At 40.6% G+C, this 25,754-nt stretch overlaps 1 protein-coding gene across 1 annotated transcript; it reads right to left on the bottom strand.

The window, feature by feature from the left end:
* Nucleotides 1-3,143: 3,143 nt before the first annotated feature.
* On the bottom strand, nucleotides 3,144-22,741 carry PTGR3 (prostaglandin reductase 3). Its single transcript, XM_056521426.1, has 2 exons — nucleotides 21,913-22,741; nucleotides 3,144-4,152 (listed from the first exon to the last, which is right to left on the bottom strand). Exons 1-2 carry the CDS (start codon nucleotides 22,170-22,172, stop codon nucleotides 3,228-3,230), a joined length of 1,185 nt encoding a protein of 394 aa, XP_056377401.1. The 5' UTR covers nucleotides 22,173-22,741; the 3' UTR covers nucleotides 3,144-3,227.
* Between the last annotated feature and the right edge of the window lie 3,013 nt (nucleotides 22,742-25,754).

The following is a 25,754-nucleotide window of genomic DNA, read 5'->3' as shown; positions in this document are numbered from 1 at the left end:
ATACTACAGAGGAAATTATTTTATTTTTGATTTCTTTTCTGTCACGACCACAGTGCTCTCTGCTGACACCTCTGTCCATTTTAGGAACTGTCCAGAGCAGCATATGTTTGCTATGGGGTTTTTCTCCTGCTCTGGACAGTTCCTGACATGGACAGAGGTGTCAGCAGAGAGCACTGTGGTCGTGACAGAGAAAAAAAAAAAAAAAAAGAAGAATTTCCTCTGTATTATACAGCCGCTAATAAGTACTGGAAGGATTAAGATTTTTTAATAGAAGTAATTTACAAATCTGTTTAACTTATTGGCACCAGAAAAAAAAAAAAAGTTTTCCGAAGGAGTAGATTTTAGATGCTGGGGTTTTCTGCAGCAGAAAATTGACTTCATTGACTTCAATAGGATCTGCTGCAGATTTTCTGCTGTGGAAAATCAGCTTCAGAAAACCCACAGCAGCTAAAATCCATAGCGGGAAACTTGCAAAACATCTGCCAGTGTGAATGTGCCCTTAAAGTGCAAAATTAAAGGGGTACTTCAGTGAGCAGCAAATTTTTTTTTTAATCAACTGGGGCCAGACCGTTTAACGGATTTGTAAATTACTATTTAAAAATCTTAATTCTTCCAGTACTTATCAGCTGCTGTATGCTCCATAAGAAGTGCTTTTCTTTTAAAATTTCTGTCTGACCACAGTGCTCTCTGCTGACACCTCTGTCTACTTCAGGAACTGTCCAGAGCAGGAGCAAATCCCCATAGGAAATCTATCCTGCTCTTGACAGTTCCTGAGACAGAGGTGTCAGCAGAGAGCACTGTGGTCAGACAGAAAAGAAATTCAAAAAGAAAATAAACTTCCTCTGTAAAATACAGCAGCTGATAAGTACTGGAAGGATTAACATTTTTAAATAGAAGTAAATTACAAATCTGTTTAACGTTCTGGCACCTGTTGATTTAAAAAAAAAATGATATATATATTTTTTCCCACTGGAGTACCCCTTTAAATTGTGAGCCCCATTTCTGAAGAGGACTGATACTAGTTTCCATACAGCAAAGGGAATATGCTGAAGTCATGTAAGCAATAAAAAAAATTATTTAATTTTGTCCATCACTTCACCACTCAATTTAGACTATATATATTTTCATGATATAGAGTAAATAGGAGATATCTTATATTCTGTAACAGTAAATATTATCTATTCTGTGTGTTTTTCACCTGAAGAGGGCATGTGAGATTCACAGTCGGATCTGACACGCACATATATGAAGCCATCTGCTTAGAGTGAGGTCATTGTTTCCATAGTAATCAAGTTACAGTGTTATTAAGTGATGTAGTATAGAATTAAGGCCGCTCTTATATCTGGTTCTCCTATATGTAAGCTATGTCTGGTGCTTGCTTAGTTTGCTTTATGAACAGCATTTTTTGGACTAGACTTTCTACACTATTGTCTATGCAAACCTTTTCCCGTTATGCGGACAAATAAGCCTGCATTTAAATTGCATTCATATACATACACCCAACACACCATTAAATGCTTGCATTCTTTAAAGTGCTTATTTCTGCTATCCTCCAAACAATCCTTTACTGTAATAAGGGCATAAAATGCTTAACAAGAGGATAGTCCTCCGTTTCATAATTCAGAGGTGTCACAATGGCAATAACCTTCCTTGCCATTTGTCTTTAGTGCAGTTGTGACACTTTGGCATGATCCATAATTTGGCAGCTATTTACTGTGACATTTTCCTTCAGCTGAGCCATAACATTCAGTAAAGTCATTATTTGGTTCCATTTACCATATAAATTGTATTGTTGTGCATGCATGCTAGCTACTACATTAGGAATCATGAAAATGAGTAAATCTTGTAAAATAGATACCATCGGCACTCTATGGCAGAACAGTTTTGCTGCTCTGTATTGAAGAGGAGGAAAAAAAAAAACATATCAAGAATACATTCATTAAATGTCATTAAGAAGAAGAGAAAAAAGAAAACTCTGAAACTATAATTATAATATTTGCACATGACAGGGCTGTTATACTTGGCCAGGCTTCCCTTTAAAAAATATCCTGGTGGGGATCTACCTTAATTTGAAAAGGCATTACGACATTCCAGCAGGACAATTAAATGGGAAGAATATCTGGGTCTTGGCTGGCTGAAGGGAAAAAAAAGCAACATTTAGACATATGATTCTGATTCAAAGGGAAACAAGTGAAAGCTGCAACCATTTATTGCCACAAAGGGCAAACAATATTCTAAAATGATACCTGGATGCGGAGCATTGCCGACTGCTGTAAGCAAAACTTGCAAGTTAGATCAAATGCAAACTGGTGGCTTCAGAATTATCATACGATATTTAGCAAGCTTTGTAATACTAGTACATAAAAGCACAGGTCAAAAAGTTATCAAAATATTAACAAAGCGACCAAATTGAAAGCATAAGTGAGACTTAGAATCTACAAAGGGTTAAACTTCTGGAGCGGGACCAAAGTATATGTCTGTTTCTTTCCTAGTAATTGGGCAATTGTTTGATGTCTGAAAGAAAATGATCAGCTTGTTAAGTTACGCAATTGAAACAAAGTATTGTTAAGCAGCACACAGCAGAAATATATTTTGGATCCTTTAAGTCTTAAAAAAATAAAAATTAAAAATCTTGCGCCAGTAGCAAACTCTTTCCTGAAGGACTTAAGGACAAAAATAATGTTCTTAAAACAAGACCTTGGTACATTTAGATTAGGTTAAGAGATGTGAGCAAATAGTGGAAAAAAAAAAAAAAAGAGCCAGAAACATGCATAAGGAGCCAGGTGTGATTTTATAATAAAACAATAACTGCACCCCTATTATTTCAGCTCGCTTTATTTTACAAGGACGCTGGACGTCAACATGGGAGTGAAACATTTCATAAACAGCAGCTTGTATCTGAAAACTTTGCTTTTAGATTCTATTTAATTACAAAGCAAAAAATAAATTATCTTGTTACACAAACAATTATGTACGGCAATAATTACATCTTCATTTTTTTTTTTATTATTGTAATATTATTTATTAAGGCACTTGTAAGGTTAATTGGTTCAACACCAGATGAGAACCCTCAAAATAAAATCAGCTTTTTTTTTTTGTTAAATGAAAACATTTTACCAACACCTAGGTACTGTTTTTTAATATACTATCCATTAACGACAATATGTTTTAGACATTTCCCGGCAGAAAGTACCATTTTCATTGTGATTTATATCATTGTTCTGTTTTTACAGCTTGCTGTTGACAAGGTGAGGTAATTCGACTACAATTTTCCCAATGTTTTTCCCTGTGTACATATAATCTACAGCTCGGAATACAGACTCTAGACCAGTAAACCTGCCTTCTGGTGATTGTTCTCCATGGTCCACCTCACACACTAGTTTCCCATTTTGGTACAGTTTCACCAAAGCTAATAATGCTTCCTTGTATTCAGACATATAATGGGGCAAGAAAAAGCCATGGACACTGGCAGATTTGCGTAGCAAAGCAGCAGGTAAAGCACCTGCTTTAACCGGCATAATACCACTAGATGTCTGATAGCCAGAAATAAAGCCAATTATTATAAGGTGACCCTTTGTTGCTAAGCTGTTAACTGCTATGTCGAACATTTTCCCTCCAATAGACTCATACACAACATCTATTCCCTCAGGAATTTTTGCCTTTATGACTGAAGCCACACTTTCAGATCTGTAATTGATTGGAAGATCACAGCCTATAGACTTTAGGAATCCAGCCTTCTCTTCAGAAGAACAAGTCCCAATAACATAGCATTTGGCATTTTTGGCAAGTTGTACAGCAAACTGTCCCGTTCCACCAGCGGCAGCAGTCACGAGAACCTTCTTCCCTTCAGATAAGTAACCAAACTCTTTGAGACTTATGTAAGCGGTTGTGCCACTGATAAGCAAAGTTAAGAGTTCTGGTTTTACTAAAGGCACAGGGATAGCGATATCAGCCGGCACAGTTATATATTCAGCAAAACAACCATTTTTAACATATGCTACAGGTTGCCCAACTGTGAAATTTTTACTAGCACTGAGCCCTAAGGCTACCACTTCTCCAATTCCTTCAAATCCAATATCAAAGGGGGGCTTTACAGATGAATCATATCGGCCAGATGAAAAGTTTATATCCGAGGCATTGATACCAATGTATCTGGAGGCAAAGAAAGAAAAAAAGTGTTAAACAGCAGAATTCCATCTTAGAACACAATATACTGGAATAGTAATGTGCAGCCATTATACAAAATGCTTGTATATGCTATGAGTCAAAGAATATAATAAAAGAAAGAAAAATATGATGTGTCCATAGTCATTTTTTTTTTTTAAATCTAGTAATGGTATCCAAGGAGGTCATTTCTAAAACACCAATTTCCACTAGAAAAAAATCCAGTAAAATGGCAGTAAACCCAATATATAGAGTTAGTGTTGGTGAATCGGATTAAAATACAATATAACTTACTCTGATCGGTGTCGCCGTTCAAGAGATACAAGAAGTATTTTGTCCATTGCTAATATGCTCATGCCGTCCTTTGCCCAATGGATTTGGGACCAAGCATCCCTGCTTCTGTACCCTCTTTTGCCATATGCCCACCCATCTCAAACATATATGGTGGACCCTTCAACAATGTGAGCTCCTTGTGGGAGGGCATATCAGAGCAGAGGAGAGGAGGCAGGAAAACTCTGATGCCACTTCCCACCTCCCTTATCCAAGGGACGGAATTAGCATTTTAGCAACAGAACTTAATACTTCTTGGATCTCCTGAACTGCGGCACCGGTTCACCCACACTATAACCCTGTCTATTGAGTTGAGTGCAGTGAAATAGCTTTCAGTTTCCCTTTAAAGAGCTAAGAATGGTGTGCTGAACCCAGTAGTTGAATTTGTTTTTGACCAAAACTAAGGTGATCCAAATTCGTAAAAACTTCCATATTTAATTTGGGTTAATTATACTAATAAAAAAAATTGATGTTTTACACATGCACAAAAAATGTATTTATTTTGCAACCTAGATAAGGGGCAGATACTTTTTAAAGCTATAGCGTCTGGTTGAGAAGCCTGCTTTTCAATTGGACTGCCTCCATTTAAATATGCCTTGATATGAATATATTATGCCTATTAATTTTTTAGACAAGATTTGTTAGTTTAATACAATATCTATTTATCTATTAAGAAAAGAAAAAAAAAATCAGAGTTGAGCGAAACTACAGTCTTGCAGCCTGAAACTAAATCTGAATACTTGGCTGTCAATTTGTTTTAGTCTGTCAAAAAGTAGAACAGATTATTTGCAGACTAAACTAATCAACTGCTCAGTGGTCAGAGTTTGTTTTGGAATGCAGTACTGTAGTTTTGTTCACCTCTAACAAAGATTAAAAAGTTTTTAATGCCCAGAGTGTTTTTTTTATTTTTTTATCATCATCAAAAGTTATCCCCATTCCACAGGATAAAAAGGGGCATTCCGGCCTTACACATCTTATCCCCAATCCAAAGGATAGGGGATAAAATGTCTGATCACAGGGGTCCCGCCGATGAGACCCCTGCTATCTGGGTGCAGCTCCCTGCATTCTGTGCTGGGCAATTCCTCTGAGACGTGACATCACGGCCACGCCCCTTCCCATAGATATGAATGGAGGGGTGTGGAGTGATGTCACAAGGGGGCATGGGAGTGAACTCACATTTCGGAGGCAGCGGCTGGCACAAAATGCCATCTTGTCCCCTATCCTTTGGATGGGAATAAGATGTATAAGGCCGGAATACCCCTTTAACTAGCTGACTGGATGCTCAGATCCCACCAATCCTGTGAATGGAGGTCCATTTTAAGAACTTTCCAGAGTAGCTGAAAATCCCCATAGCAAGCCTATCCTGCTCTGGGCAGTTCCTAAAATGGACAGAGGTGTCAGCAGAGAGCACTGTGGTCAGACAGAAAGGAAATCCAAAAAGAAAAGAACTTCCTGTGGAGCAAATAACAGCTGATAAGTACTGGAAGGATTAAGATTTTTAAATATAAAGTAATTTACAAATCTAACATAGACAAGGCAGAGTCTACGGCACTGGTGTAATTATGGCACATACAAAAACACAAGTGTGTGTCAAGACAGCCGACTAGCCATGAAGGTGCTCAGTCCCAGAACAGTAGAGAGATATCCAAATTGCAATGTGTAGAAATATGGATGGCACTCACCAGGATAGTTGCTTCAATCATCCTTTATTGTACAAACAGAATAGCTGTGTCAAGCAGTTATCGTGGCATGAACGCCGAGGAGCTCAGCGTGCAGCCTCTGCGTTCCTGCCACAATACCAGCTTGACACCACTATCCGGTTTGTACAATAAAGGAAGATTGAAGCAACTATCCTGGTGAGTGCCGTCCATATTTCTACACATTGTCATTTACAAATCTGTTTAACTTTCTGGCACCAGTTGATTAAAAACATTTTTTCCAGCGGAGTACCCCTTTAAGCGTTGTCAGGTTGGGGACAGTCAGTGGACAACTATTTTTAGGTCTCTCCAGAGGGAGCTGCCAGGAGGGATCTAATAATTGATAATGCCATCCTGTAGATCACAGGAAGCCAGCTAACCCTGAACAGACCACTTCCTGTGACACATTAAGCTCTTTGGATGCTCTTCTGGTGATCAAATCATGCTGGGGGGCTCCTTTAAAATGTTTAATTACTTTTCATTTTAACAATCTTTAGCATATTTCAGTTTTTCCAATATAGTAGATACAATCCAGCTCCTGAGGAGCATGTGTTCTTCCCATTTTTAATATGTGAAGATAGTTGTCCTTGTACTTATTACCTTTGCATTGGTTGAGGGTTATAGGGTAGAGTGTTCATGCGACAAACATTTTATACCTTATACCAATGGTGCTGTAAAGGGATGAAGTCAAGGAACCGTGTAAACCAATGAAGTATGTGAAAGTGATTGTCATGTTCCATTTTATCTTATCATGCAGGAAAGACAGTGACCTTGAGGAGATGCTCCTGGTCAGCAAAAATATTTAGATAGCATTCAGACATTGATGGTAGTGGAGTAATGAAGATGGGAATGCTTCCTGATACCAATTGCACAGTCTTTACCCTTGACACCCGGCAAGATAGATCTATAGCTTCGTACAGGTTTACTACAGAGGTCCTTTAAGCTGTACAAAACTTTATCTAATGGTGGCCTGTTTTACATGTATAATTCTTACTTTTCATAAGTAACCTGTTATACCAAAGGGCCAAACTACTTCCTGCATAGTCTAAACATTTTTTTAGTCTAGCAGAGTGTAAACGTTATATCATCACTAATTCACTACATATACATTGTGACTTCCATAGGACATCCTCTGAAAAGAATATATGATCTCTAAAACATTGCAACACATTGCCAAAACTTTGCTGGACCCATTCCCATAATTTCAGCACTATGAATTAAATGTAAAATTTGTAAGGACATGCATGGTGTGTATGATGTCTAGTTGTCCCTATCTTTGACTCTCATTAAAAGGACTTATCCGGGTGTTCCGGAGATGAAACTATCTCCAGGAAATGTTTAAAAAAACAAAAACAAAGAAAAAAACTAAACAAAAGAAAAAACAACTAGCATTACTGTAAAATGCCCCACCACTCCAATGCTTTGGTTGTACACACCAGACTATTTATTTTCCTGCAGAGATGAAGTGTCACACCAGCATGTGGCCGCTGAAGCCAGACACAAACCTAAAGGGGGGGGGGGGGGGGGGGTCACATGAGCTACGGAGACATCATCGCTTCAGCTCTAGGAGAGTAAACAAAGTCTTGGAACACCAGAGCATCATAATTTTAGTGGTGAGAATTTTCATTTTATTTTACAATATTTCCCGTTGCTAGATTAATTCTTCAAAGACTTGGGAAACCTCTTTAGAGAGTTATTATGGAATATCTATTTTTTGTGTTCCTATACCAGAAAGCCACATAGAGTGTTTAGACAAGGGTAAATGGGGTCTCCCAGGCATATCTTAAGGGCAAGGTGTTTAACAAAGCCAACCAACAGGTGGGCTGGAAAAGGGGCGGACATGACAATAAAAACCATCGCAAGGACAATGGAGGGCTCTATATTTCTTCCCCTGACAACAACCACACCAACTCCCTTTCAACTTCTTGGTGGGTCCTGATTCTACAAGAAGGGGATGTAGTTTTTCCTCTATGCTGTCCTTTTTTCCAGTCTCATACTTGCCTTATGGGTTCCCCAAAGCGAAATATTTTAGTATTACATTATTTTGTCTGTTTTTATATATTATAGTTGTACCTTTTAACTCCTTGGAGATGAAGGGCGTACCTATACACCCTCAGCCCCCTCCCTTTCTATAACGCAGGGCCACGCCGTGGCCCCGCGTCATAGCGGGTCGGGCCTGGCCTCTGAAAACGGCCGGGACCCTCGGCTAATAGCGCTTGGCACTGATCACAGTGCTGTGTGCTATTAACCCTTTAGATGCGGCGTTCAAAGTTGAACGCCATGTCTAAAGTGAAACTAAAGCACTGCCGGTTAGCTCAGGGAGCTGTTCGGGAGCCGCGGCGAAATCGCGGCATCCCAAACAGCTTACAAGACAGCCGGAGGGTCCCTACCTGCCTCCTTGCTGTGAGATCCAGGCATGAGCAGTCAGGCGGCAGAATCATTGATCAGTGGTTTCCTATGAGAAACCATTGAACAATGTAAAAGATCAGTGTGTGCAGTGTTATAGCCCCCTATGGGAGCTATAAACATCGCAAAAAAAAAAGTGAAAAAAAATTGAAGATCATTTAACCCCTTCCCTATTAAAAGTTTGAATCACCCTCCTTTTCCCATAAAAAAAAACAGTGTAAATAAAAATTTAAATAAACATGTGGTATCGACGTGTGTGGAAATGTCCGAATTATAAAAATATATTGTTCATTAAACCTCCGGTCAATTGCGTACGCGCAAAAAAATTCCAAAGTCCAAAATAGCGTATTTGTGGTCACTTTTTATATCATGAAAATATGAATAAAAAGTGATCAAAAAGTCCGATTAATACATAAATGGTACCGCTAAAAACTCCAGATCATGGCGTAAAAAATGAGCCCTCATACGCAGAAAAATAAAGTTATAGGGGTCAGAACATGACAATTTTAAAGGTATACATTTTCCTGCATGTAATTATGATTTTTTCCAGAAGTACGACAAAATCAAACCTATATAAGTAGGGTATCATTTTAACTGTATGGACCTACAGAATAAAGATAAGGTGTAATTTTTACCGAAAAATGCACTGCGTAGAAATGAAAGCCCTCAAAAGTTACAAAAGAGCGTTTTTCCTTCAATTTTGTCGTACAAGGATTTTTTTTCCGTTTCACCATAGATATTTGGGTAAAATGACTGATGTCATTACAAAGTAAAATTGGTGGCACAAAAAATAAGCCCTCATATGGATTTTTAGCTGCAAAATTGAAAGGGCATGATTTTTAAAAAGGCAAGGAGTAAAAAAACGAAAGTGCAAAAACTGGAAAACCCTCTGTCCAAGGGGTTAAGGAAAATCCACCCAAATAGCCAACAGATAGTGTTTCTGCTATAATTGTTGAATGTGTGTTCATTTACACTTTTAGGGTCTATCTTAGCATTGTATGTTTATTTTTTTTTCTTAGTTAGAACGTGTTTAGTTGATTGTTTATTAAACATTTTTATCTCTGCTAGTATTTGTGTGTGTAGTGTTGATTTGTGCATTAGATATCAGGATATAACTCTTCCAAAATTCCTAATAAATGGGTTGGTCTGTGGGGTGTTTATTAATGCATTTAGGCTCCAGTAATACTGCTCAGTTAAGTGTCTAATGCACCTGCTCTTTGTAAATATATATATTGTATTCATTAGACCACATGGTGGCAGCCATCTTGTGTCTCAGCCATATTGAGGAAATCAGATGCATGGTCTGCAGATACTTAACAGGTTGTATAACCTTTTGAGACAAATCTAAATTCTACCCCAAAGCCACAAACCACAACAAGAGTTCATTGACAAGGCAAAACTTTACTTATGTAACAGATATAGTCCATCATATAACATGATTACACTAAACTTCCTGTCTTACACTCCCTTTGTTCGAAGAGTTTTCCAATTATCCTGGTCATAGACAGTTCTTGACATGGACAGAGGTGTCAGCAGAGAGCACGATAGTCAGACAGAAAAGAAACTGAAAAAGAAAAGAACTTCCGGTGGAGCATACAGCAGCTAAGTATTGGAAGGATTACAATTCATAAATAGAAGTAATTTACAAAATTGGTTTAACTATCCGGGATCAGTTGATTTTAAAGTTTTCCGCTGGAGTTCCCTTTAAAGACAATGGACATAAATGTATGTCATGGTGTGGTGGTACTAAAGGCACCATGATGTACATTTATGTCATGGACATGACTGTCAGCACCGGATCGTTGCTCACATCATGCAGCCAGGAACTGCTGTGCATGACGCGAGCACCGGTCCGGTAGCACATTTTTCTGCCCTCATAAGTGCATACCACATACGTACATCTAAGTGTTGTACCATTTTGTTCTTGATAAAGTCTGAAGGTCCTAGATACTCTGAAAGGACAGCCAAAAGTACTCACCAGCTTGTAGACAAATACTGTTAAGCATATTGTACTCCCCTCATAAACACAAGTATGTACGGCAGAGAAGTGGCGGAGGCCTAAATTCATCAGGTGCAGGCAGAGGTCGCAGCAGACTAGGGGCGAGTGGCAGCAGGAGTCGCAGCGAGAGGCCTGATCTCCCGGTATCAGCTAGTTGTCGTGTCAACCAGCAACCCATCTGCTGTCATCGAATGGCTTACGCGGTCATCCACTCCATCACAAGTGACATCTGATACACCCAGTCAACAGTCATTGGGTTCCTCAGACACAACCCTCAGTTGGCATAGCCTGGGAGCAGTCCCTGTCCTCCCTTTGCCTCTGTCCTATGCTGTTCCCTCCCCTACAGAAGTATCTTATGCTGTGGGTTCAGCTCCACTATTCAGTGAGGATGATCTAATAGAGGACAGTTAGTAGCTACTGCCCAGCCAAAAAGTGAAGGAGACATCCGCCGCTTCCGCCGCTAGGCAGGCAAGTAGTGATGAGGAGAGTGACGTGGGAGGCGGTGTTGCCAGCATTAAGGGTCCTCAAGCAGACACTGTTGAGAAACCTGAGGAGGACATCAGTGACGTGCAGACACTTAATGATGAGCTGGGTGGAGAAGAGGCTTCATCATCAGGAGAAGAGGGTTGCAGGTTGCCCGTGAGGCAGCAAGGTGTTAGAATGGTTGGCAGTCAGCATGGTGGCAGAAGTGGAAATTCTGGACCCACACATTCCCGGAGGAGACCACTTGCTTCACGGCAGCCTACCTTTCTGGGAGGTAGTGGAACAAGGGTTCCTGGAGACGGCGGCAGTAGCAGTCAATTAGTTTGGACTGTTGGTGGGAAAAATCACCTACTTGGCGGTTAACATAGCCACATGCAACATGCAGAAGGTGAAGCATGGCCAGGGTCCCAATGTTGGCACCACGGCCCTGTGTCAACATATGCTGCAACACTATAAAGCGGCCTGGGAGAACCGTAACTCCGATGTGGTGGTCCAGCCTGCTGCATCACCCAGTGGCATGCTGTTCCCTCTTTCAGCCAGCCAGGGCTCCACCACCTCAGCCGAAATGAGCTCTGTGTCAAACCCTCCTTCTGTCTCTCCAGATGCTCCTGCTCCTCCTACTTTTTAGTCAGCCATTCCGCCAGCAACCCATTGGCAAAGCCATGTCCAAGAGACAACAGTATGCGCCCACTCATCCAACAGCGCAGAAGCTGAATGTACTCCTGTCCAAGTTGCTGGTGCTGCAGTCCCTCCCTTTTCAAGTGGTGGACTCTGCACCTTTCAGAGAACTGATGGCTTGTGCTTAGCCAAGGTGGAGAGTCCAGAGCTGTAATTTCTTTGCGAAGAAGGCAGTAGCAGCCCTGCACAATTTTGTAGAAAACATAAAACACAATGAGCTTCCTTGTGTAGGATCACCAAAGTAGGTTGTGATAAGAGCTTGATTCGTAACTCGTTTACCTGGACAGGTTATGCAGAATCCAGGAACAATACTTACAAAGACAGGGAAGGGAAGGTCAGCTGCTACGGCTTCCCACGCCGAGAGCATTGGCGTGATAGTAGAGAATGAGGAGGTTCAGGAAGACGGAATCTTGGATTGTGCTGCTGAAGAACCGGTGTACAGAGATATAGCATCAGAAGGTATGGAAAATTGTATAGTTTGGTACCATACAATTTTCCATGCCTTCTGACTCTGTGCCTCTTTATACTGGTCCTTCAGCAGCGTGAACCAAGCTTCCGTCTTCCTGAAACGCCTCATTGTGTACAATTTTGCAGAGGAGAAGGTGGGCCAGTCTTCGAGCCTGTCGGTGTGTACCAAAGTGCACGGCAGCACCGACATCTGGAGCTGTAACTATGGTCAGGGACAATACATGTCCTTTACGGCCCAATGGGTGAATGTGGTTCCTGCATAGCCACAACACCAACTTGGACAGGTCACGCCGCTTCCTCATCCATGCTCTCAGGCCATTGGTCCTGTGACAGTGTGCGACTCCGCCTCCTCATCCTCCACCATGTCCTCAGCCTCCACTGCACGGACAAGTCTCAGTGACCCTTCAGCATACCATGTGTGCAAGGCATGGCGGTGTCACACTGTTCTTCCCATGGTCTGCCTTGCCGAACGGAGTCACACAGGGGAGGAACTACTAAAAACCATTCATAAAGAAAATCGGAACACTGGAGACATGGTGCCTTCATCTCATGGCCACATGAGCCCTGTCAGTCATCTGACAGGAGAGGAGCAGGAGCAGCTAGAGAGTTGAGGAAGAAGAGAGAGGACCCAGACACAGCATGGCAGTATGCAGTGGAGATGGAAGCAGGGAGTCCGTCCGAGTCACTTGCACAAATGGCACGATGCATGCTCAGTTGCTTGCGTAGTGATTGTTTAATTGTCACCATTCAGCAGCGGGATGACTTCTGGATCTCCACCTTATTGGACCCTCGATTCTGGCACAAAATGAGTGCCTTTTTTACACCCACTGAGAAGGACAAACTGATCTACTACAGAAACATCCTACGGACCTACTACAGAGACATCCTATCGGCACCGTCGTCCATCCTCTTGCAGGTCTGACTTGGGAGGCCCTCTGCGCTCACCTTCCACTGCCATGGCTGCTGAGGAGGGGTGGCAGGAGCAGTACCAGCTCAATCAGCAGCAGCCTGAGTCTACAGTTGCTGATGAGTAGCTTTCTTCATCCGCATAGTGAAGCAACTCATCAGCAGCAGGTAGACCTTGAGCAGGACCTGAACCAGCAGGTGGTGGCATACCTTGACATGCCCATGCCAACACACCATGAAGATCCGCTGGACTTCTGGGCAGCTAAACTTTATTTGTGGCCACAACTAGCAGAGTTTGCCATGGAAAAGCTGTCCTGCCTGGCCAGCAGTGTGCCATCAGAACGGGTGTTTAGTGCAGCGGGGGCCATAGTCACCCCAAAGAAAAGGGAGAGGCAGGGGCTGGAACAGGTGGTATCTCGCCTGGCAAAGGACCCCCCAGCTCGATTCTCACCAGAATGGTTAATCAAACAGTTAAAAAATTCCAATGAAATAAAATAAAAATTACATAAAAAATCTGCTACATCCAGGTACTCTGCTGTAGTGATTCTAATAGCGATGCCTGTAATCTTCATGTCATACTGAATAACAGTATTATTCACACTCCCTATCTGTGTTAGGACAAGGCAAAGTGTTCTGCGCTCTCTGTAGGCCAGAAATAGCCATTTTAAATAACTATTCGCTATTGGGACTGAACCAAATTTTTTCGGAAAATTCGGCGAATCGGTTGAATACATTTTTTTAGAAATTCGCTCATATCTATATAATATCATAGACAAACCTATATGGGACACCATGGCCCTGATTTACTAAGAGTGGAGTGTAGGTTTCTTTGTGGGCTTAAATTCCATACAATTTTTTTTCCACAGTATTTACTAAGGCTTCCCTACATTTTTTTTTTCCACACATGCTCTGATCTGTTGGGCTTTCCTCAGCTCAAATCCACTACATTTTTTGTGGGTTAACCTTAGTAAATATGTTGGGTTTGGTGAAAATGTTGGGAACACGGCCCTTTTTGGTGATCATGCCCACTTTTCCATACGACCACGCCCCTTTTTCGGGTTCTCAGTAAAATGGAAAGTTAGTCAGGTTTTTCTCAGTTCTGGTGCAGACAATTTCTGGCGCAATGCGACAGAATCTGGGGCCCGACCCGGGAAAACATGTCGGGGTTACAATAGTAACTGAGGGCCTATGTCTTGCTGATATATTTGCAAAAAAAGGAGATGTTGCTCCTTTGAATAAGATTGAAGTAAGCGTTCATGAGTGATTATTTTTTTTAGAGGTTGCTAGGTAAAAGCAGTAAAAAAAGAGTGGCAATGGATTTGTTGAATTGGCCCACTATAGTGTGTCAGAATTAGTGACACAGTTAAAGTGTCCTTTCTGTTAGAAAAATAAACCTTTTTAATTTTCATAGAGACATGTTAAAAGTTTTAATCGGTCCGGGTCTCAGTGCTGAGACCTTGAATGATGGGGAGACCACTACTGATGAGGAGAATGAAACTTATAAAGGGCAGAAGGATGGAGCAGGGGTGTTGAGCTTTTATCAGCTCGTTCTCCTGATCGTGGATGCCCACTTCCCTCCCTGGTTTGCAGGAGTTTTCATCCTGTGACCCACTTAGAAGTTGAGTTCTCCTGAATGGTTTGGGTCTCAGCATTGAGACCCTGACCAATCAAAATTTTTGACATGTCTCTGTAAACCTGATGACAGCTACCGGTAGAAGAACAAAAGAAACATACGTTGAAACAAAATATTCATATAAAAGAAAAAAGGAAAGTTAAATCCCCAAGTGAGCCCAGTGTGAAGGGTCTATACAGGGGCATGGTAGGGGTGGAGGGGGGGGTCAAGGGAGAAGAGGGTGCATAAAATATATGACTGTATATGCCAATAAACTGATTGACAAAGCTGTGTTTAAATATAAATGTTATATCAAGATTATAACGGAATAAAGAATGTTACTGCCCATAGACAATTATCTTATCCTTTCAACATGTAGCAAATGGCGATTGCATCAAACATATCATGTTATTAGAGTATGGTATCCAACATGATATTTAGTCCAGGTTCTTACAACATACTGTATAATCTGTACATCCAAGACTGTCTATAATTTAATGAATTTAAGGTTGATATCAATATTGTTGCCATCTGAATGATATTCAGATTGTAATATTGTTGCAATCTAAAAAAAAAAGGATGGTTTAAGAGAAGAAGGCTACCCCTTAACTAGAAAATCCAGACTAGCACTTCTATTTTGAGGGGAATTCCAATACTTTTCTATAAATGCTGTAGTGAAACAATAAGCTACACAATGGAGGAGTTAAATCACAACTGACATACTGCTACAAAGGTAGGACAGTCAATTTTTAATGTAGAGTATGGCATATCTCTAACTTGGTGCAAGCCTGTTTTGGTCTACTGTGTAGTGTATTGGTTGTACCCGTTTAACACAACTTTTCCAAGGAGAGAGAAGTGGAGAGGTTTCTCTTTTAATAATTCAGTATTTATTTTTTATAAATCAGATTCACCTTCACTTAAACACCACATTAAATAATTGCATTGTTACACAACTCAATATAAAGAGAGGTCAAAAGAAATAGTTAACTTCTTAAAAAACACTTTTCCAAAATGCTGCTTTGATGCAGCTTTTTTTATGCATTTTCTGAAGCCAAAGCAAGGAGCAGATTTAAAAAAATAAAATAAATAAATAAATATAAAAAAGTATTAGATTCTTAACTATAAATTTTCCGTCTCTTTGGGAAAAACTTTACATGTATTTTGTGATATTGATGGAATCAATTTAAAATACTTATGGGTTACAACACAGGGCGCAAACTGGATCATGCTGAACTGTATGTTGTATACACAAAAGTATAATATTGCATAATGCAAATAGTGAGTAACAATTAGCCTAAAAATAATATTTAATCCAATGTTTGTACTATTAGGATATTTATATATATATATATATGACCGTAACAAAATTCTAAAATATAGAATTATGTAAAAGCTATAAATATGCTCAATAAGGTCAGGGAGTATAAAAGCTACTATAACTATTAACCCCAGTTTGTCTTCTCCAAAAAAAAAAAAAATGAAAGACTGCCGTGAGTATTCCAAGCTGGACTCTTGCTATATATATATATATATATATATATATATATATATATATATATATATATATATATATATATATATATATATATATATATATATACACACACACACACACACACACACACACAGACACACCCGAGACTGAATGACCGGAGGGAACACTCCCATTTCCAAACAGCCTCTTTGAAAGGGGGGGGGGGGGGGGGTAAGGAAGCTGGTGGAGGGAGGAGAGGTAGGGGCACAGCAGATTAACCCGCATAGTGTTTGAAGTGTCAGCAAACAAGCTGCAGGCACCTCTAACTGTAAAAGGGGTTAATTGCTGGGAAATAATAATAAATCACAGCCTGGTATGCCCACCTTTTGTTAGCACCTTCCTCAACATTGATAGGTCACTTTGTGGTCACTAAAAGAAAGATCCATTTAATTTCTGGGATTTACACAGCCAAAACAGGAAAAGTGTATAGTGAAAGAAACCATGCATTAAACTGAATGAATAGCTGTCAATAAATAAAAAGCAAACGTGAGCAATAAAATCGGGAGGGTAACAGAGGAAAGAGGGGGTTCTATGGTATAGAGCTTGTATTTTTTTTTTTTTTAAACTAGATTTGGGAAGCACAATACGACTTCTACCACCAACTCACACGGTTATACATTACTGTCAAAATCTGTTCTTTTCTCGCCTTCTAATAAACAAAGTAGATCTGAATCAAAATGAATATTCGTACATTTGGAGGGGAGAGCGACGGTTTAGTACATAGAACATACAACATTATGCACTGAGGCCAATAACAATCAAGACCTGTCTGCATCATATGAAAGTTTTGGGCAAGAAATTCCTCTCCTTCATGGGTCAAAAGCATAGCGTTAACATGGGCAAAATGATGCTCATTGAAATCAGACAGGAATGACTTCAGGTAGCTATCAGCTGATCTAACAGGTCATGTTCTTGACGATGCCCTCAGGTATTTAAAGGTACGGTCTTAAACTAAGTAACTATCTCTAACTCCCAACTCCCTCTCCTTTATTGTAAGTGGCTGTACCACATCACATTGCAAATAATTGATACAACTAGACCGAGAACATGGGTAGCGCCAGCTGAACCTCCCAAGAGGTCCAGGAGGGATATTCCTATTAGTGTGGTCATCATTTAGTCAAAGGTCATACTATAGGAATTAGAATCTAAACTTAAACTTAAAATAGGATACACCTTTAAATGTCCTCCTCTCGGTACTTACCATACTGCTGAATAATTGCAAGGACATAGAAGCTTGTATGCATCCTGCATTTGTGTAATATTTATAAGTTACATTTCTTGTGCATATTTACGATGTGAAAAACATATTTGAAAGCTGCAATAAAGCTGACTGTGGTTATATTTAGCTGGGAACTTTTCAGTCTAATATTTGCGTTTGGAATAAATTTACCCTGCATTCATTTCCTGATTGTAAACATTTTCAGAATTAACAGAAAATATTTCTATGAATGATGCAATGAAAAAAATTAAGATATTAATTGGTCGGTCCCAGTAATCCATCCATAATCATACGTGCATATGTAATTAGAATTGCTAACACATTTTCAAGGAAAATCAGCAGCAAGTATAGGAAAGGGTTGTTTAACTGTGGAATCATGGAATCACTTCAATATTATTCTGAAGCTCTGGTCTTTATGCGAAATTATTTGTATGGCAATCGTATTGTGAGCAGCCAAGGAGCAGACTGCATTATTTGTCAATCAGGATTATTTCTAAAGGTATATAACTGCGGTAGATAGGTCAAAATGCCCGTAGACTGTCCTTTAACAAGATGATGCTGAATACATATGTTATTAGTAAAGATTGAATATAGGAGCCTCAGTAGTTACTTGCATAGAAGACAAAACAGACCTTGATAAAAAAAAAAAAATATATATATATATATATATATATAAAAAAAAATGCATTTCTATTAATATTTTACAAAAACAAAAAAAAAGTTAAAAAATAAAAAATACACACCAGTCTGAAGTTGATATAATAAAGAATTTATAGTGTAGGAATATATACCTCTAATGTTTTTGCTCAGGGCTGAAAAAAAATGTTATATGTATTTTTTTCATAAAAATATATCAGTAAAAGTTTGAGAAAATATTAGTAGTGTTCGGTGCTTTATAGTGTATTCAAAAGGTTTTATATTACAATTGAAGTAAGAGAAACGTGAAAGACGATACGAAGAATAAAACAGGGCATGCCTGGGATTAAAGGCCAGTGATGTGCTATTGTATTAAATTGAACAAGTCCTGAGGTTAGTTTAGGTTTACTGAAATATTTACATTTTTAGCAGCTTTGTGGCTGCTGCCGACTGACAACATTGTAAAAAATAATAAAAAATAAATAAATAAATGGCGACATACCAGGGTGTCATATAGGTGACAATTTACCACACCCACCTTATATTTGTTGAGGTTGGAGCGGTATAAATATATTAATTGATGGATATATATGCAGAAGTTTTGCTTCATTGTGGAATTTATCTATTTTGCAGAATCACAAAAGAAGGGATAAAGTAGAAGTGAACAGTTCACACTAAAATGAAAAAGTTAATTTTGAATAATGTCTGCATTTCCCCCTTTTTTTGTTTGAGGTGACATTGACAAACCAAGGATATTGAATACACTGGTTTTATATGGGTTTTAAAAACTAGGTCCTCCTTGGGCCTATACACAGATACACAGTTCGGGATGGTGGATAGACAAAATTATTCCCATTTGCTGTGGATGAAAAAAAATTAAAAAAATCAAAATAAAAAAATTAATAAAAAAAAAAGCAATAAAACCCATAAAAAACTAACAGGAAGGAAAAAACTATTTGCACATTGCATGAGATTAGATCTCATTTTTACCCCATAACTAATTCATATATGGTATTTAACATCAGTGCTAAGAAAAAAATATATCTTAAATAGTAGATACATTTTTTATTTTTTTATTATTCACATTTTGTGGCGAGGAAATACATTTTGTAGGATTAAGGTTTAAAGCTCTAGCTTTGCTTTGACTCCTACTAACAAAAAGTTAATTTGTAAAAAAATAAATATATATATATATATATATATATATATATATATATATATATATACACACACACACACTTCTAATTTCATATTTCTAACAACAAACAGAACATATAGCACTACTAGGTTTACAAAAAATACTGAATGAAAGATAAAGTCAATAAATAGATAAATAAATAAACTTGACTGATAGTATTAAAAGCATAAGACATGGAAAGGTGCTGCTCTCCTGCGTCCTGGTAGTTCTGCCTGTAGGTTGCATCTCCCAGGATTAAGGATCATAGAGATGGGGAAGAGGACTGCATGGAGTGAGGTCCCTTCCTGTGGATTCAGAGCTTCCTAAAGGTTAGTGACGTACAGAACAAACACCCTGAGAGGGATCACTTACTGGATGAGCACATCTCCCTCTCCTGGATGCTGGGAGGGACTCTCCACCCTACTGTAGGTTATAGTGCAGCTGGTGCTAGTAACCTATCCCCCCCACTGTACATACTACTCCTGCAAGCCAGGTAAGAAAAAGTGCCTTGTCCTTTGGCAGCTGAGAGCTACACAGAAGTGTCAGGGCATGAGTCTGTACAAGGCGGAACCTGGCAGGGTGCTGAAAAGAATGATGGTAAAATAAAATTAACAGTCGCCAGATGGCGGCTGGTACAACTTATTTTGGGATCACAGGAAGGAAAGAGAATGAAGCTGGCCTGAGAAGGATAGAACCAAAAACAATGTTTAGTGTGCTGCAGTGACTGTGAACTTCAGGCTACATTCAATGTGTGTCTGCACTCTGCTGTATAGATCTGTAGAGGACTAAAAGGACAGGAGCTGTAGGGTTAACTGCTATCTCCTAGAAGGCACTATGGGGAGTGTAGTGCAAAGGTTACAGGCTGCTGTTTATGAAAGGCAGAAGTGCATCCTATATTATAACCCTCAAAGATTTCAGACAATAGGTCAGTGTTTCACAACCAGGGTGCCCCCAGCTGTTGCAAAACTACAACTCCCTGCATGGAAAGATTTCAGACTATAGGTCAGTGTTTCCCAACCAGGGTGCCTCCAGCTGTTGCAAAACTACAACTCCCAGCATGGAAAATTTTTAGACTATAGGTCAGTGTTTCCCAACCAGGGTGCCTCCAGCTGTTGCAAAACTACAACTCCCAGCATGGAAAGATTTCAGACTATAGGTCAGCGATTCCCAACCAGGGTGCCTCCAGCTGTTGCAAAACTACAGCTCCCTGCATGGAAAGATTTCAGACTATAGGTCAGTGTTTCCCAACCAGTGTGCCTCCAGCTGTTGCAAAACTACAACTCCCTGCATGGTAAGATTTCAGACTATAGGTCAGTGTTTCCAAACCAGGGTACCTCCAGCTGTTGCAAAACTAAAACTCCCTGCACGGAAAGATTTCAGACTATAGGTCAGCGATTCCCAACCAGGGTGCCTCCAGCTGTTGCAAAACTACAGCTCCCTGCATGGAAAGATTTCAGACTATAGGTCAGCGATTCCCAACCAGGGTGCCTCCAGCTGTTGCAAAACTACAGCTCCCTGCATGGAAAGATTTCAGACTATAGGTCAGTGTTTCCCAACCAGGGTGCCTCCAGCTGTTGCAAAACTACAACTCCCAGCATGGAAAGATTTCAGACTATAGGTCAGTATTTCCCAACCAGGGTACCTCCAGCTGTTGCAAAACTAAAACTCCCTGCATGGAAAGATTTTAGACTATAGGTCAGCATTTCCAAACCAGAGTGCCTCCAGCTTTTGCAAAACTACAACTCTCAGCATGGAAAGATTTCAGACTAAAGGTCAGTGTTTCCCAACCAGGGTGCCTCCAGCTGTTGCAAAACTACAACTCCCTGCATGGAAAGATTTCAGACTATAGGTCAGCATTTCCAAACCAGGGTGCCTCCAGCTGTGGCAAAACTACTACTCCCAGCATGGAAAGATTTCTGACTATAGGTCAGTGTTTCCCAACCAGGGTGCCTCCAGCTGTTGCAAAACTACAACTCCCAGCATGGAAATATTTCAGACTATAGGTCAGTGTTTCCCAACCAGGGTACCTCCAGCTGTTGCAAAACTAAAACTCCCTGCATGGAAAGATTTTAGACTATAGGTCAGCATTTCCAAACCAGGGTGCCTCCAGCTGTTGCAAAACTACAACTCTCAGCATGGAAAGATTTCTGACTATAGGTCAGTGTTTCCCAACCAGGGTGCCTCCAGCTGTTGCAAAACTACAACTCCCTGCATGGAAAGATTTCAGACTAAAGGTCAGCATTTTCAAACCAGGGTGTCTACAGCTGTTGCAAAACTACAACTCCCAGCATGGAAAGATTTCAGACTATAGGTCAGCGTTTCCCAACCAGGGTGCCTCCAGCTGTTGCAAAACACAACTCCCAGCATGCCCGGACAGCCGTTGGCTGTCCGGGCATGCTGGGAGTTGTAGTTTTGCAACAGCTGGAGGCACCCTGGTTGGGAAACACTGCTATAGGCAGTGATTGAAGTTGTGTAGAGGGATATAGAGGGCTATGGTGTGCTGCCATATATCTGCTGATGGGGGCGTGTCAGCTTAACTCATGTTGTGCCAGGGAGAACATGGCAATCCTACTAGAGATAAAATACAGTAAGAAATGGCTTACCGGTTCCTGACGAGGAGCTCTCCATCCCCTGGAACTGGCACTGGCACATTGGGCATTAAAGTCACAGCCTTTCTGAAGTCTGGGCTCAGCTGAGTGACCACCAGCTTTTTCATATAGGTGGGGATAGAGGAGCCTTGAAAATCCACAAAGTGGTTGGAGTAGGACATGTCCACAATAGCCCGAGCACTACAGATCAGTGGCCACGTTCTTTTCCACTGACCCAGTAACCTCAGCCCTGCTGGGCCACACTGCAAGCTCATATCTACTGCTGGACTGGCTGAAGCAGGCCGGGCCAGGTCCTAATGCTGCTGCCCTTCAGTCAGCACACACAGGCCGGCTTTAGACACCCAGGCTGCTGCTGCACACAGGCTAGGGGAAGCACTATGCAATCGAAACAAATAATTAGGCGGGTCTCTCAATGCAAAACTGACACAGCCTTGCTATTGCCTGCGTCCCTCCCACCCCCTTTCTTTCCCAAACCTTCAGGAAGGCAAAGAAAAAAAGCAGCAGCAGATAGAAAAGCAGCCAAATCCCCTGGAGCTGCTCTTCCCTGCACCGTCACTAAAATGAAACAGGAAGAAAGTTGAGCTCTGGCTCCGAGCCTCCCACTATCTCGTTGTAACCAAACCGACCGCCTGCACCAGCACAGCCTCTGCTCGCCATGAAACATGGAAACTTCCAGCTGGGCTCAGTAAGCCGCCTGAATCCCACTTCCTTTACTAATCTCCATAGGAGGCTGTTTATTTCCTTAAAAAAAAAAAAGAGTCGGTCGAATAACACTCAATGTCCCCAGGGCTACCACAACAGCTTATCTGCTGCAGTCTACCTATTAACCCCTGGTATGTAGGAAAACACAATGACAACAATGGAGCCTGAAAAGCTCTCGTTGGGGGAGATTTATCAAAACCTGTCCAGAGGAAAAGTTGCCCAGTTGCCCATAGCAACCAATCAGATGGCTTCTTTCATTTTTAATAAGGCCTCTGCGAAATGAAAGAAGCGATCTGATTGGTTGTCATGGGCAACTGGGCAACTTTTTCCTCAGGACAGGTTTTGATAAATCTCACCCACGGGTTAGGCGAACGCACGCAGCGATGGTGATGAAGGAGTTAAAGTGCGAGCGGGTCTCATGAACTGGTCAGGGAAAGTTTAGAGGAGAAGGCTTCATGGGGACTGTTCACTCTGCCCCCCTGATAAGTCCCTCCTCTTCCCATGTGAAATGTTCACTTCCCTCACAAGGTGATACAGATCAAGGCTGAGGAGCCAGCTGCTAGGGAAGCCTTTCATGTCTGGAGGTGGGGACCTCTCCACATCAAAGGGACCTCTTGTGTGGGGCTCAATGGTGGAAGAATGCTGCACGTGTGTCCCCCTCCATAGCCCCCGTGGCTACTAAAAACATGCAAGGTGCACTGGGCAAAGCTACACTGTCCTCTGCATAGGCTCTGTGCCCTGCTGCATTAGTCCTATACACTATACAGACCAGTGTTTTCCGACCGACGTGCCTCCAGCTGTTGCAAAACTACAACTCTCAGCATGCCCGGACAGCCGTTGGCTGTCCGGGCATGCTGGGAGTTGTAGTTTTGCAACAGCTGGAGGCACAGCGTTTCTGAAACGCTGATACAGACTGATGCTTCACAATCATGTGACCTAAATGCTTGGCTTAATCCTCAATGTGACTAGCTCTATTAACTGTTTCATCACCTTGCAGACTCTTCCTACTATCATACACTATTTTACAGAACTGTTAACACTTTGCAGGTAAAAGCAGAGATCAGTTGCTTCCAGCAATGAACAATTAGGCTGGAAATTACCAATAGCTAATGTCTTAAAGGCTCCCGTATACATAACCTGACACTACCGCACGCCTTGAAAATGCATTGTTAAATGGGTTTTAGAGTACATATGAAATGGAGTGCTCTGATAATGCTTCCTTATATAAGGAATATAAAAAAATCGCTTGTTCGAGGAGGTTTAAGCCTTAATTAATATTAAGTATGTGTTCACACACGAAAGACTAGTAAATGAAATTTCAGCAACCTAAATGGGCTTTTTAAAGCACCCTGCATTGGTTGCCGAAATAACCCCGTTTTACATGTACGGAACGGATTTTCAGTCGCAGACGTTTGTCTGTCAAATCTGCCGCAAAGTTGGGCTATGTGGTATATAATCAAGTTAGTTAATATAAGGACTATCACGTATTACTTTTTAATAAATGCCGTGCTCATAACAATAGGCACTGAATAATATGATGGTGCCGCTTCATATAAAGAATGGTAAATATTATTTTTTCTCAATAGAATGGTAAATATTGATGTATGCAGTTTATACATCAATATTTACCATTGGAATTCAAGTGTATTTTTCTAAATAAAGAGTAAACATTTACAATTGTGAAGCACCAACATATTCCATAGTGTTGTACAATAAAGGATAAAGCGTCAGACGCCTATATTACATTTATAGTGGTCCGGTAAATATAATTTTTTCTCAATAGAATGGTAAATATTGATGTATGAAGCTATACATCAATATTTACCATTGGAATTCAAGTGAATGTTTCTAAATAAAGAGTAAATATTTACAATTGTGAAGCACCAACATATTCCATAGTGTTGTACAATAAAGGATAAAGCGTCAGACGCCTATATTACATTTATAGTGGTCCGGTAAATATTATTTTTTCTCAATAGAATGGTAAATATTGATGTATGAAGCTATACATCAATATTTACCATTGGAATTCAAGTGAATGTTTCTAAATAAAGAGTAAATATTTACAATTGTGAAGCACCAACATATTCCATAGTGTTTTACAATAAAGGATAAAGCGTCAGACGCCTCTATTACATTTATAGTGGTCCGGTTACGTTAAACCCCCCCATGAAAGTGCAGAATGCCCGGTGTGAGACTTGGCTGCTGTTTAATGAATGAGCAGTTGCAGAAATAAGGATAAAGTCTCCAATCAGTGCTGTGACATATTGGTGCTCTGATGTCGGAAGCCTTCCTTAACATTGTCTTGCTGTTTATCTTGAAAGGGGGATAGAGAGGGAGAGAGAGAAACAGACATGGGAGAAATGAAAACAAAGCAATTAAATAGATTGACAGGTGTGGTTTGTGTGAGATGTGTATGAAAGTGTCAGGGTGACGTTGGCAGGAGGAGGAGGAGTAACTAAGTGAAGCAGGAAAGGCAGCTCGATGTGTCTGTCTATCAGTTGAGAGTGTCTGAGAAGCCCAGGGATCTGAATGTGTGTTATATTACACTGAAAAAAAAGAAGAGAGGGACGCTGGATCTCCTCCTCTCCCTGGAGTTTATGCACAGCCTGTGATCACTTCACTCCACTGCTCTGAAAATCCATTTTTTACTAACTCTTTTAAACCTACCTTTGCAAGAAGCTTATTTGTGTCTGCTTTTTGTTGCAGATCGAGATCATAACCCTACCATTCTCTTTATTTTTTTGCAAAATGCATTCTACCTGACAGCACGCATTTGTATGAATGATCAGCGAGGAAGAAGAATAGGAAGTAATTCCCGGGGATGCTGGAAGGTGGGGAAGCCACCCAGTGTATGTATCTCTGCTCTTCTCGTGTTACTACATCTCTGCTCTGCCATTAAATGCTAAGACGGAGAGGACACTCTGGAGTCAGCCAGCTGCTGGGAAAGGAGAAGCAGAAATGAAACAAGCCCTGGCAATCCACAGAAAGCCCAGACCCACAAGCTGAAGGCAGAGGGGGGAAAAGTTGCAGCTTTTGAGACTCTTGTTTGATCTTGGATAAAGGCTGTAGGGGGAGTGACTGCCCTTACCATCTTCTAGGGGAGCAGCCAGTGAACAATTGTATGAAGAACA

Source organism: Hyla sarda, chromosome 5, assembly GCF_029499605.1.
Source record: "Hyla sarda isolate aHylSar1 chromosome 5, aHylSar1.hap1, whole genome shotgun sequence".
NCBI classification, from domain to species: Eukaryota; Metazoa; Chordata; class Amphibia; order Anura; family Hylidae; genus Hyla; species Hyla sarda.
The sequence above is the reverse complement of the archived record's forward strand: the minus strand, read 5'-3'. Positions and strand labels throughout refer to the sequence as shown.